The sequence below is a fragment of the Cajanus cajan genome, chromosome 4 (genome assembly GCF_000230855.2).
Source record: "Cajanus cajan strain Asha chromosome 4, NIPB_CcT2T_4, whole genome shotgun sequence".
Taxonomy (NCBI): domain Eukaryota; kingdom Viridiplantae; phylum Streptophyta; class Magnoliopsida; order Fabales; family Fabaceae; genus Cajanus; species Cajanus cajan.
In genome coordinates, this window is record NC_138520.1 from 3299683 (window position 1) to 3312939 (window position 13257).

At 32.4% G+C, this 13257-nt stretch overlaps 2 protein-coding genes across 3 annotated transcripts; one reads left to right on the forward strand and one right to left on the reverse strand.

Annotated features, from left to right (window-relative positions):
- Positions 1–1432: 1432 nt before the first annotated feature.
- LOC109815673 (Single hybrid motif superfamily protein) lies at positions 1433–4522 on the forward strand. 2 transcript variants are annotated; one of them, XM_020380453.3, is made up of 6 exons: positions 1438–1764; positions 1863–1911; positions 2050–2176; positions 2597–2667; positions 2798–2870; positions 4056–4522. In XM_020380453.3, the coding sequence occupies exons 1-6, from the start codon at positions 1578–1580 to the stop codon at positions 4167–4169; spliced, it is 621 nt and encodes a 206-aa protein (XP_020236042.2). In that variant the 5' UTR covers positions 1438–1577; the 3' UTR covers positions 4170–4522. The 2 variants fall into 2 exon arrangements, with proteins under 2 accessions (XP_020236043.2, XP_020236042.2); XM_020380454.3 differs by lacking the exon at positions 2798–2870 and having other exon boundaries at positions 1433–1764.
- A 4858-nt stretch (positions 4523–9380) lies between these two features.
- On the reverse strand, positions 9381–9932 carry LOC109815685 (UPF0496 protein At1g20180). The gene has a single exon (XM_029274833.2). It carries the CDS (start codon positions 9930–9932, stop codon positions 9381–9383), a length of 552 nt encoding a protein of 183 aa, XP_029130666.2.
- Between the last annotated feature and the right edge of the window lie 3325 nt (positions 9933–13257).

Here is a 13257-nt window from a genome sequence, read left to right on the forward strand (position 1 = left end):
GTCTTATTTCTATTTGGATCATCTTTTTTAAAGTCCAATCCATTGAATCAGACTCAGTTCTATCTAAAATATAACCTTACGGTCATTTTTCATTTATTTTCATAAATATATTTATTTTAGAGTTAATCATCTATTGTAAAGTTTTTTTACACTAACAATCAATTATATCTTTTAATTGTTCCATATTAACAGTGACATGACACAATTAAAAGATATAATTAGTTGTTAGTGTAAAAAAAATTTTCACTGACAATGTAACTCTTTATTTTATCCATTTCATGATCTTTCAAACATATTCCTTAGGCAGATGATAAACACACCTCCACTCTCGTATAAACACACCCCTTTTTAAAAAAAATATATAAAATGTCTAAATTACCCTTTTAAAAAAAATTTCTAAATTTACACCTCCCTTCCCCGCACCCCCTTCCCCGCACCAGAATGGGTTGTTCTGCAAGAAGAACGGCCCGTTCTGCAAGCAGTACAGGCTGTTCTTCTTGCAGTACGGGCCGTACTGAAAGCAGAACAGGTCGTTCTGCTTGCAGAACGGGCCGTTCTGGTGCCGTTCTGTTGCAGTACAGGCCACCGCGTCACTTTTAAAATGGCTACCTTATGACTGATTTTAAAACTCCGATTTTAAAAGTCATTTTTGTACTAGTGTGTCTTTCCATAGAACAAGTAAGAGTTTTTCTCTTACAAGACCACCTGCTGACATTGCGCACCCCTCTTCTTTCTCTTTCTGGCACTCTCTTCTTCTTCTTCTTTTTTTCCCGCACCTCGCACACCCCTCTTCTTTCTCTTTCTGGCACTCCTCTTCTTCTTCTTCTTACTGTTACGGAAAGTTCTTTCCGGAATTATATAAAAATGTTCCGGAAAATACTTTCCATAATATTAAATTCTTATTCCGGAAAGTATTTTTCGGAAATGTTTTGTTACATAATTCCGGAAAGTACTTTCCATAATATTAAAGTTACTATTACAGAAAGTTCTTTCCGGAATGCTAATGACAGTAAAAGTACTTTACGGAATGTTAATGACGGTAAAAGAACCTTTCTTATGCTGGTTATGGTGAGGCTAGTCCTTTTTTTCTATTCAGAATGACTGTAAAAGTATATTGCTTAATGACATTGAGCAGAAAGAGACTTAGGGAAGAAGAGGGGTGTGGAGTGTGGAGTGCGGAGAAAGGGGGTGAGGGGAAGAGAGGTGTAAATTTAGGAATTTCATTTTTTTAAAAGGGTAATTTAGATATTTTATATATATATTTTTTTAAAAAGAATGTGTTTATACGAGAGTGGAGGTGTATTTATCATATGCCTATTCCTTATTAAAAACAAAATTGACTTCTATTGGGCTGTTTGGTGTGAACACGGGCCATCATTGGACATTATGTTGCTCCTTTAGGTAGTGGGTGAGGCCCAATTAGACTTAGTCGAGCAGAAAAACAGAGAAAGAGAGTCTTGAATTTTGATGTTACTAACTACCGGTACAGTTTTGTAACCTCTATCAGGAGTGTTACCCTATTTGTTGAAGAGTGATTGTTGCAGTTTTTTTCTCATTTAAAATTGAATAAATTAAAAATGACGACCATTAACAAGGACGAGATCGTGGACGAAGCGAATTGTTCAGAAACCAAATTACATGAAGAGAAAAAAGAGGACGAGGAAGATGAAGATTTACGGAAGCTTCTAGTTCCTGACGTACAGAATCTTCCTCTCACTCCTCCTTCCGCCGTTGAATCAAACTTCGCCACTTACTTCGCCCCAGGTAATCCTATTCACGCTCACATACCATTTTTTTGTTCAACCCTAAAACCTCCATTCCAATTCGGTTAATGCTAATGAATGAATTAATTTAATGTGCAGATTTTATGAAGCCAGGTCACGATCAGTACGTTTACCGTCACGCCAATGGGTATACTATTATAGTGTAGTTGTTGCATTCGTTCATTCTTTTGAGGTTCTACTTGGAGTTGAATTGTGTCGATAATTTTTATTATTATAGTTTTTTTTTTTTTTTTAATTCATTGCAAATGTTATTGTTACCTTCAAGCTTGTGTGTGATCGGGTTGGCTCCATCCCACGTTGCTTTCAAGGATGAAGGTGGAATCACAGCCGTTGATTTCAATGTTGGGAAGTCTGATCGCAGTGGGATGAAAGTCACTGGAAAGCGGAAGAAGGTAGGTTTGATCAATTTTCACACTCTGTTTTCTGCTGTCTGTTTCTGGAAAGTCATATTTGAATACATGTGAAGAATGAGAAAAGCTAATTCCCGATTAATTTTCTTTTTGGTGAAAAATTAAAAATGCTTTATGTTACTGATATCACTTTTTAATATAGAATGGTTGGTTTTATTGTTGTGAAATGGACCCACTTGGTTATTGATATTATACCTTATTATTGTAAGTTGATTGAGTTGCAAACTTTTATCTTGTTACATATGGCTTTTTCATGAAAATGCAGGGTTTGGCGTTGTCCCTTCCTTGAGAATTACAATATCTGTTGATGATGTGTTTTGTGAATTTTTGTGCCTTGTCAAAACATTATGAAAAGTAGCTTCTTGTCCTTCCTTTATTAAAATGGGATATGTTTTCATGCAGAATGCACAACACTTTGAGTCCAACACGGCTTTGTGTAAAATTTCTACCAAAAACGATACTTATATTGTGAGGTAAATTCTCTATTATAAATACTTCTATGATATAAAGTTTATGTGTTTGTGTGCTTACTGCTTAGCCAACTCCTCTTCTTCTTGGGTGTCCTTCAAACTCTGTGATAGCTTAACTTGTGATTTTTGATAGATGTTGCGTCAAAGGCTCCCTTTTGGAAGTGAATCAACAATTGATCAAGCAGCCAGAACTGCTTAATGTTTCAGTAAGAATAACTATGCTCATATCCAGCCTAATTTTTTCATGCTAGATAAACCTTTCTTATAACAGGTGAAAATTTCTGCATATTACAATGGAGAATTATAACATGTATTTCCCCTTGCATCTTAAATTTTACAATGATGCAAAACTCTGTTGTTCTGGTAACCTTCTTCAAAATCAAATGTCTATTATTGTAAATTGATATATTTTCTAATTGAATCCAACCAGGTCACTTCAACTGGGAATTTTTATTTGTTATTAAAGTTTCAGTCTGAAATATAGGGGCGTTGTGCAGGAATAATACCAGATATATGTGCTGAGTCTTACTTATGGTGATTGATTGGTATATTTAGTGGTGATGTAATCTAACGCTAGTAAAATTAAGAATGCAAATGCAGTTCATAAAGGAGGAGAATGAAATGTCGAGAGTTTGTGATTGCAGTAGTATGATTTAAAATTTTGTTATGATTCATAGGACGGTAGTAAAATGCATGTAAGGTGTTAGAACATTATACTTTTTTGAAAAATTATCTATCTCATGCCATGCCATGCCATTAATATTCTGGCATTAGTTAATTATCAATGCTCACGGGCATGTTGCCAATGTAAATTATATCATCCAGTAGATGGAAAACCATGGAATTAAATGTGGTAGGAAATATAAAATGGAGGGTGTATGAATCCAGAGTTATAAAATATCCTGTGTATTAGAAATAGTTGGTTACCACTATAGGCGCAGGATTTAAAGTTTAACAACTGAAGTGGTGTTAGAAGAGGGAAAGTTAGGAATAGTAGGCTACCAGGTCCACACCTAATAAAAAAGTTAAGGGTTAGTTAGTGACTAATTTAAATGTTTTAGCGTGTGTTTGGATTCACGTTTACTGGACTCAACTCGCGTAAAAAACGTGAAAACAAGAAGCTATCATATCTTGCTTCTGCGTCAAATTCGTCAAAACGTGAATTATTGACGCGAATTCAAACATGCACTTAGTTGGTCTATCAAAATGATTACTGCTACCGTTAATTACTTGGGTGTTTCGTTGAGATCGGTAAAGCATACACAAGCTTACTATAACTTTGTCTTCATCCCGATGCTTGTGTTTATGTTGTGAACTATTCTCTAATATTTTTCTATCTGATTTTTTTCTTTTCCTCCCTCCTTATGAATTTCTTTTCATCGACCCTTCAGGCTGACAGAGAAGGATACATTGCTATTATCATGCCAAAACCTGTTGATTGGCTTAAGGTCAAGGCTTCCCTTGTTAGCCTTCAGGAGTACAAGAAATTGGAGGAAGTCAGTTGAATCTATAAGAAGAATGGTGTGTCATAATGAAAGTGCTTGCCCCATGTGATGCTCATTTAGTGGGGTCCCTCCCAAATGCTACAAACAGGATAAAATTGAAAAAAATTTAGGTGTAGCAGTAGCAAATGGTGAGAAATCTCTTGCTCGGCAGCATTGGTGCTTGCGAAGTGGCCGGATGATCAGATAAATCTCTCTTACCTCCACGAGCATCTAAGAATCTCATGATATTGGATCTAAGGGGAGACCACTTTTTAAGTTTTTCTCCTTTATTTTTTGGTTTGTTATTTTATTTCTTCTTTTGAACTATTTAAGTTGATAAAAAAATAATGTTATGACTTTTGGTCACTTCTCCAGACTTTTTTCTTAAGATAATTACTGGTCAGAAGTGAGTGCTAAAGATGTTTTCCTTCTCCTTTTTAATAAAAGTATATTATTATTGTTTTATTAGAAAGAATTAGAGTGACGAAATTCACAATTATAAAAAAAATAAGAGAACAAAAATAGTTTTTAAATTATAAAAACTAAGAACATTTTTTGTCCAAAAAATGTAGGATTTAAAACATTTAATCTAAAAAATATAGAAGAGAAATAGAAGAGGTATTTTTAATATTTAAATTAAAATAATTCACAAAAATAATTTTACCAACAAAGCTGTTTTGAATAAGCATAGTTTTTTTTAATTAAATTAAAATTTGGATTGACTCATGTACATGAAAATGCCCAAAATATACTCTTGATATAGCTGGAAAAGAAAAACTAAAAATGGAACAAAAATAAGTCAAAATTAATTCCCCTAAATATGAAAGAAAGGAAGAAAAAAGGAAGAAAAATTGTTTCTTTAAATCAAATAGGAATTTTTTTTTTCACAAGACAAATAGCCCATAGGGTCTTAAGCTTTGTGTTTGATGGGTGTAATATCTAGAGTAAATCACACCGTACTCCTAAGACTTTTCAATACATCACGTAGTATCCTTACCATTGGGTCTCCACACAAAATTTCTCAAGTGTTTAGTATGTTTCACATAGTTACTTTTCTTCTTTAAAGAGTTTGTAAATATTAAATAGTAATACATCACGTGAGATGCATACGACAGTATTTTTTTTTTTTTTAAGTTTTCATCTTCATTTTGTTAAATGAATTTTGAAAATTACCTAGAAGGTACATTTTGTTTTTAATATGATTTGTTAGCATTAAAATATTTAATTAATATGTTTTTTGTTTATTTTTTATAATAATTATTTTGTAATTTACTTCTTATTTTCATCATTTTTGTTGTTCTCATATAAAGTTTAATATGTTATTTTCTTCTCTAAATAACGTTCAAATATTAGACAATAACACATTACATGACATACATATGACAATTTAATGACATTATTTTTCCAAAATTTTCATCTCCATTTTTGTTAAATGGATTATGATAATTAACTTTTATTTTAACATAATTGGTTAGTTTTTAAATACTTAATTGATATGTATTTTGTTCAAGTTTTTAGGATTACTTTGTAACTTACTTCATATTTTCATCATTGTTATTCTTTTACAAAGTTCAGCCTCTTATTTTCTATTCTAAACAGGGTCAAACATGGTATAGTAACACACTACGTGAGATGCACGTGACACTTTAATGACATTATTTTTCCAAAATTTCATCTCCATTTTCATTAAATGGATTTTGAAAATCACATGAGATGTAAGTTTTGTTTTAACATAGTTGATTAGCTCTTAAATACATAATTGATGTCTTTTGTTCATTTTTTTACCGTAATTACTTTGTAATTTATTTCTTATTTTCATCGTTTTTTTTGTTTTCCTATAAAGTTTAGCCCCCTTATTTTCTTCCTAAGTAGTGTTCAAACTTTGGTCACTAACACACCACATGAAATGCTCATGACAATTTAATTAAATTATTTTTTCCAAAATTTTATCTTTATTTTCATTAAATTGGTTTTGAAAATCACATAAAACATAACTTTTTTTTTCTTAAAACAGTTGGTCAGCACTTAGATACTTAATTGATATATCTTTTGATCATTTTTTTATATAATAATTACTCTGTAATTTACTTCTTATTTTCATCATTTTTGTTGTTCTTGTATAAAGTTTAACCTCTTATTTTGTCTCCTAAATATTGTACATGAGATGTAAATGACAATTTAAAGGCATTATTTTCTCAAAATTTCATCTCCATTTTTGTTAAATGGTTTTCAATAATTATCTCGAACATAACTTTTGTTTTAACCTAGTTGGTTAGCTTGTAGAAACGTATTTGATATGTCTTTTGTTTTTTTTTTTAAACAATAATTTATTTGTAATTTAATTCTTATTTTCATCATCTTTTTATTCTTCTATAAATTTTAACCCCTTATTTTCTCTCCTAAACAACGTCAAAACAGTTGGTTAGCTCTTAGATATTTAATTGATATGTCTTGTTTATTTTTTTCAATAATTCCTTTGTAATTTACTTCTTATTTTCATCATTTTGGTGTCTCCAGTAAAGTTCAATTCCTTATTTTCTCCTTTAAACAACGTCCAAATATTGGACAGTAACACATCACACATAACATACGATGCACATGATAATGTTTAATGACACTGTTTTCCTAAATTTTTATTTCCATTTTCTTTAAATGGATTTTAAAAATGACCTAAAAGGTATCTTTTATTTTAACATATTTGGTTAGCTCTTACACTTAATTGATATGTCTTTTGTTCATATTTTTACAACAATTACTTTGTAATATACTTCTTGTTTTCATCATTTTTATTGTTATTCTATAAAGTTTAACCTCTTATTTTCTTTTCTTGCAGCAGACACAATTGTTAACTTTTGTTTTGCAACCCAAACGTAACCATGTCAGAATTGGCTAAATTATGCGTCACCGAATTAGCTTGCTTATACAAAAAGAGTGAATCACATGCACACTCCCGGTATAAAGTTTTTTTACACAGATAACTAATCATATCTTTTAATAGTGTTATGTCAGTTACTTATTTAATGAAATAATAATAAAATAAAATAATTTAAAAGATATGATTGGTTATCAGTGTAAAAGCGTATGAACGATTATCTCATAAAAAAAAAATTTGACCTGACAGTTTCTTAAACCATGTCACAGTGGGCTACAGTTATTTATGATGGTCTCGAACTATGCAATATCCCACTAAAAGTTACTAATTTGGTTCATGTTATATACACCTCCTTTTTTCTATAAGTACACTTCCTTTTTTAAAAATAATAATTAAAATATTCTTAATTTTTTTAAATCTTTTGTTTTTAATTTTTAATTTTACATCTACAATATTTAATTTAGTACTTCTTTTTTACATATTTTTCCTCCTTTTTTCAATTTTTATATGCACCTCCTTATTTTTTTTTCATCATACCTATGTTGGTAGCATGTTAAAATAAAAAAAAAGTGTGTAAAAAAAAAGAAGAAAGTAACAAATTGAAAGTTGGAAGTGTAAAATTAGGAAATTAAAAAAAATAAAATATTTTATAAATTAAAAAAAAAATAAAAAAGGTGTACTTATATAAAAAAGGAAGTGTATATATCATGAACCTACTAATTTTATGCACGACACTATTACAATACATTTCAAATGAAACCTCTTCCATCTCATCTTTCACCCATCGCAAAGCCTCATAAAGGGCCCAAACTTCACCTACGCAAGGGTCCATTAACATGGTAATATTGCATTACTTAACCTTCACAAACGACCCGTCTTGATCACATAGACACATACCCATACATCTGCTACCTTTATTTGCAAGAATAGTTGCATCCACATTGCACTTTAATCTTCCATATGTAGGAGGGCTTCATGGTAAAATTCATAGATGTTAACAAAAATAATTACTTTGCTGGCATGTTTGGTTGGAATGGAAGAAAAAAAAACCCACTAATAATGATATATCTTCTATATTTGGTTGAAGAAAAAAATAAATTTTTTTCTTCCACTTACTTGCTTCCACTGTTATTAATATATAATATCTCATCTATCTTACATTTTCATCATTGTATCGACAAAATATGTGGGTGAATATTCTAACGTCGAAGTGGAATTTTGAAATGAGAATTTTATTTTAAAGATTAATATATTATTTGATGACAAATTTCTTTAAAAAAATAATTATATTTTTATACTATTTTTTTTTGTAATTAGGTCTTTTATTTTTTTTAATTTATTCTCTAAGGTTAAAAAATTTGTTTATAATCTACAAAATTTTATAAAATACTTTTTTTATATTCTCATAATTAAATTAGATTATTATCTAATGTCATCATCTGTGTACCAGATTTTTATTTCTATCCATTTTATAAAGCATTTTTTTTATGTTTTCATGCTAACAATTATATTAAATTATAATGTAATCAATCTATGTGTATCAAATTTAATTTTTTATCTGCTAAAATTATTTACTATTTTAGAATTCCTATAATTAGTGAGACTACAAATTTTTTTAAGGATAGAATTAAAAGTGATCGATATGAAATAATAATTTAATATAGTTATTCAGATACGAGGGATATATAAAAATATTTTTAATTTTTTTATGAATTGTAAACAAATTTATTATCTTATGTATTAAATTACAAAAATATAAAAAAAGACCTAGTTATAATTTTTTTTTTAAATTTAAGAATCTAATTAAAAAAAATTAATAAATTTGATGTATTAAATCATATTTTAATAATTAAGGCAAATATCAAGTATAAATAGTTAAATATTAAGAGTTATACAACAACTTATATATTCAATATTATTCTTTTTTATTACGTCATTAATTAGATTTCATATTTTTCTCTTTTCTCACTTTTTCTCCGTCTTTCTCATTTTTATGTAAAAATTATTGTACAAAGCACAATTAACATTTCTCTCACCTTGAAGAGATCAACATTGTACATGCATAAATTAAAATAGAAAAAGACTTCAATGCAATTAACTCTAAACAAAAAATGTTAGCCAGCTTTACCCTGCAAATCAAGGCGTATAACAGAAATTCTTGGCAAGAAAATTAAGAGAGAGACACTCGTCAAAGTCACCTGGTTCCCAAAGAAAATATAATTTACATGTAAAGTTGTAAAACCTTCTCTCCAATTGATGAGCGTGCATCGCAGAAGTTTCATCAACTTGACTCATGCAGCAAAAACTTCTTCTCTATAAATGATAAAATTAAGCAAAAGAATACGAGGCGTCAATTTTTCTTAACCTTGGTTCCTCGTAATTTCTTGCATGACCGACTTTCTAGATCTGTTTACAGTGAGAAAGCACAAATAGATATGCTCTTCAAGCTCTTCCAACATGCCCAAAAAGTTAGATTCGTTGTCTTGAAATTCCTTCGCAACCCGCTTCAATATTTCACGCTTATAATTCTTCACACAAATATTACCAACTTCTCTCCAATGTTCAACCTCATCATCCAACCTCTTAACCATACGACTCATAGTATCCAACTCATTAAGCAGCACATAAACCCCTTTCGCAGCAACATCAAGTTGTTCACATAGCCTCACACAAGAGTTTCCGTTCACCCTTTCACGAAATTTCTTCCTTATGACCAAACCAAACAAGCTAGCTATACACGGTGCAGCCACCAACCCAATTACGCTGTGAACTGCAAACGCCAATAAAGCCACCAGAAGCACGCTTTGCGAAACGACCAAAGCGATTCCTCCCACCTTCTTGCAAACGCGCTTAATGGTTAAAGTTCTTTGAATTTTCCCTCTCTTTGATGTTAGTCTACGTAAGAGGGTCATGTATCTGTCGTGGATGTCACGGAACTGCACGGGACTAATGATAGACAAAGGGTTGTTTTGTAATAACATGAGGGAAGAATGTTGTGTGAGAATAGGGTTTCGGGATCGGTTATGATAATAAGGCGCTGTTTGGCTTAGCTTGACAATGATGTTGGTGACTTTTGCGTAAGCAAGTCGCGTTTGATGGATGGCTTGGAGGATTGTGTCGCAGCAACGGCATGATTCTAAGGAGGCTTCGAAGTAGTCTACCAGAAGACGATGCACCTTCATGTTGGCTACAATTTCTTGGTGTGGTTCTAGAAGATATTCGGTTAGGTGCATGTTAAAGGAAGAAGAAGACGTGGAAGAGAGTCTTTCCGTTCTTGCATTTCCCAACTCCTCGTGTGCTTTGTTGCATATTTCAACGTATGACTTTGTTCTGAATGTTTTGAGGTATTCTCCATTCACGTTTGGCGTTCCGCTGAAGCTACTTTCTTCGCGTTCTTTCTTCCGAGATCTACCTGCATGGTTAACACAATTGCTTTTCTTTTAACAAAAAAATCAATTTATTTTGGCACAAGACATTTTCATGTAAAGTCAATTACAAAACTTTTTTGAGAATTTGAAATGAGGTTATGAATTATCTAGTCCATTTCGACACAAATACATATTAACAATATAAAATAAGAGAAATAATATTCAATTTATAAAATCAGACAAATAATATTTGATTTCAAATTCTTACCAATAGATATGTGTAACACATTCATAAAGAAACGAGAGACAAAAAAAATATAGAAAGTGTTGTAGAAATTATTAATTAAACTCACCTGTTCTTCGTAAGAGAGATAGCCACCTAGAGTTTGTCATCTCCTAAATAAAATTAAAGAGTTTAGAGTTGTAGTTTTATTGTGCTGATTGTTAAGTCTCAATTTTACCTCTTTTTGGATGAGACTTATACAAGATTTAATGATCAAATTCTTCCATTCTTTGTATCATTGCATTTTAATTGTTCTCATTTTGGTTTCTTTTGTATATGCAGGTATTCAAGTAGAGAATTGAGGATAACAAGGCCAAAAGGAGTGGAAATCAAAAGAATTAAGGAGCAGAGCAGGCAACCGCGCCGGGCGCCGTATTAATCTCGCCGGGCGGGCATAAAATAGAGTACTCTCAGCCTTTGAAAACCTCGCGCCGGGCGCAATTTAGAATTGCGCCGGGCGCAATTCAAGGCCGCGAGCACATTGAGCATCAGGGGAAGCCCGCGCCGGGCGCGAAGTGTAACGCGCCGGGCGCAATAACCCTAATTTGTCTCCTCAGGCTGCATAAAAGGAAAATTTCGAGGGTTTTCTCCCTAATTCGCCCAGGGGCGCCTCCAGGAGCTCTGCAGGAGGGATTCTCAGGCTTCGGAAGCCTCCCACGGTGGATCATTCCTTCGGTTCTTCCTTTCCTCTTCCATCTCTATTTTAGTTTTCCCCTCTTTGTTTTGAGAGGTTCTATCCATTGTATTGGGGTTTTGATGTAACCAACAAACTCTATTGTAATCCTTTTGTGTTTAATGTTATATATGTTTTGTTTCATTCCTTGTTGTGTATGATTCTATGCTTAATGCTTGCTTTGGCTTGATCACCCTTTGCATGATTTAAGGTTTCATTGAGTATTGGGAAATATCCTTGAAACTAGTTATGAACATATGCCTAGTGGGAATTGTACCTAGGGATAGGGCTTGACCCATTAGTAGTCTTAAAACCCTAACCGGTAATGCGGGTGGAGGTATTGAGTACTCAAGGGATTGATATTCAATATTTTGCACCTAGGCTCTTTCTCTAAGGAATTAGGTCTGAGTAAATTTATGGTTGACTGAACAATGGATGTAACAAGAGACATAGGATTCACTAGTGTTTGTTTGGTGAAATCAAACCCCCACAACTTCAAGTGTCCATTTTACCATTTCTCACCCCATTTCATTTCTAATTCATTCATTTGTGTTTTAACAATTCCAGTAGTTTTGTTCTTAAATTCATATTCATATTTATTGGGATTGTTCTCAAGTCACAAGTAGCCAATGAATGCTTAGTTTACCTTCTAATCCCTGTGGATACGATATTTTTACTACTTGTACGGCCGGTACACTTGCCGTGTTTGAGTCCGTTGAGGGAAGTAATCTAATCTATAATTATAAATAAAAGTACTTCAACGGAATTATCAACAAGTTTTTGGCGCCGTTGCCGGGGATTAGAATGGCAAATTGAGTATTTATAGCTATTTGTGACTTGTTTGTTTATATGTAAATATGTTTTGTGTTATATGTTGTTTGTGTTATGTATTGTTTGTGTTACTTGTTAAGTGTGTGAATCATGTTTGAAATGAGTAAATATAGGTTATACTTTGTTTGGAGTGTGAGATATGAGGTAATTCTGGTTCTGGTTGGTTACAAGGTTCCCTTCAAAGCAAATTTAGGCAAAATGTAACCATTTCAGAGTACCACGCCCAGCGCGAGTTTGTGCTGCGCCCGGCGCGGTATCAGAATTTGAACCTCGTTGGCCTTTTACTGATATGGAGCCCGGCGCGAGTTTGTGCTGCGCCCGGCGCGAGCACTCTCCTGAACCTATATTTCTCTGTTTTCAAGCATGTTTCTTTGTGGTTAATTTTGGTCTAAGGTTGTTCTTCATTTTTGATATAATTGTATGGTCATCATTGTATACTATGCTCACCATGTTCTTCATGATTATACTCTTTCACAACTTCTGGTTACTAGGACTTGCAGGCATATACTGGTTGGCCTGGGGACCAGGCTTCTAAATGTGGGGGAGTGGAGCTGCTGATGCAGATGCGGTTGAGCACTTACTGAGGAAGATGACCAAATTTGATGGAAATAGATGAAGCTCACCTTAGTTCACCTCTGTTTGCAATTTATTTTTCTGTTGTTATTTTCAGTATTTTAATTGTTTTTGGATTACTCTGGTTGGTACATCTTTTTGAATATCCTGCTAGAGCATGGTTTTTAATCTTGTTGAATACTTGTTTTGTATGTGATCAATTTTGGATTGAGGTTTGCTTAATGTTTATGGTGTGTGTACTTTAGACATTTTCAAGTCATATTAGAGCTTTAGTTCATGATTAGTTGCATACGGGTTTCAATGTTGATCATAGACTGAGCTGAGTGTGATAATCTGTGGATGCCAACCGAGTGAGGTCTGAGCCTAAATACTGATGAGAGAAACTACACTTATGTTGCATGATAGACTTTGCTTGAGTTTCCCGGGTGGTTTGCTAGTGTAGTGTATTTACATGATCAAGGCATTTCTATATTTTGATAACCATCTAAGCCAAAAAGCCATATTTATTT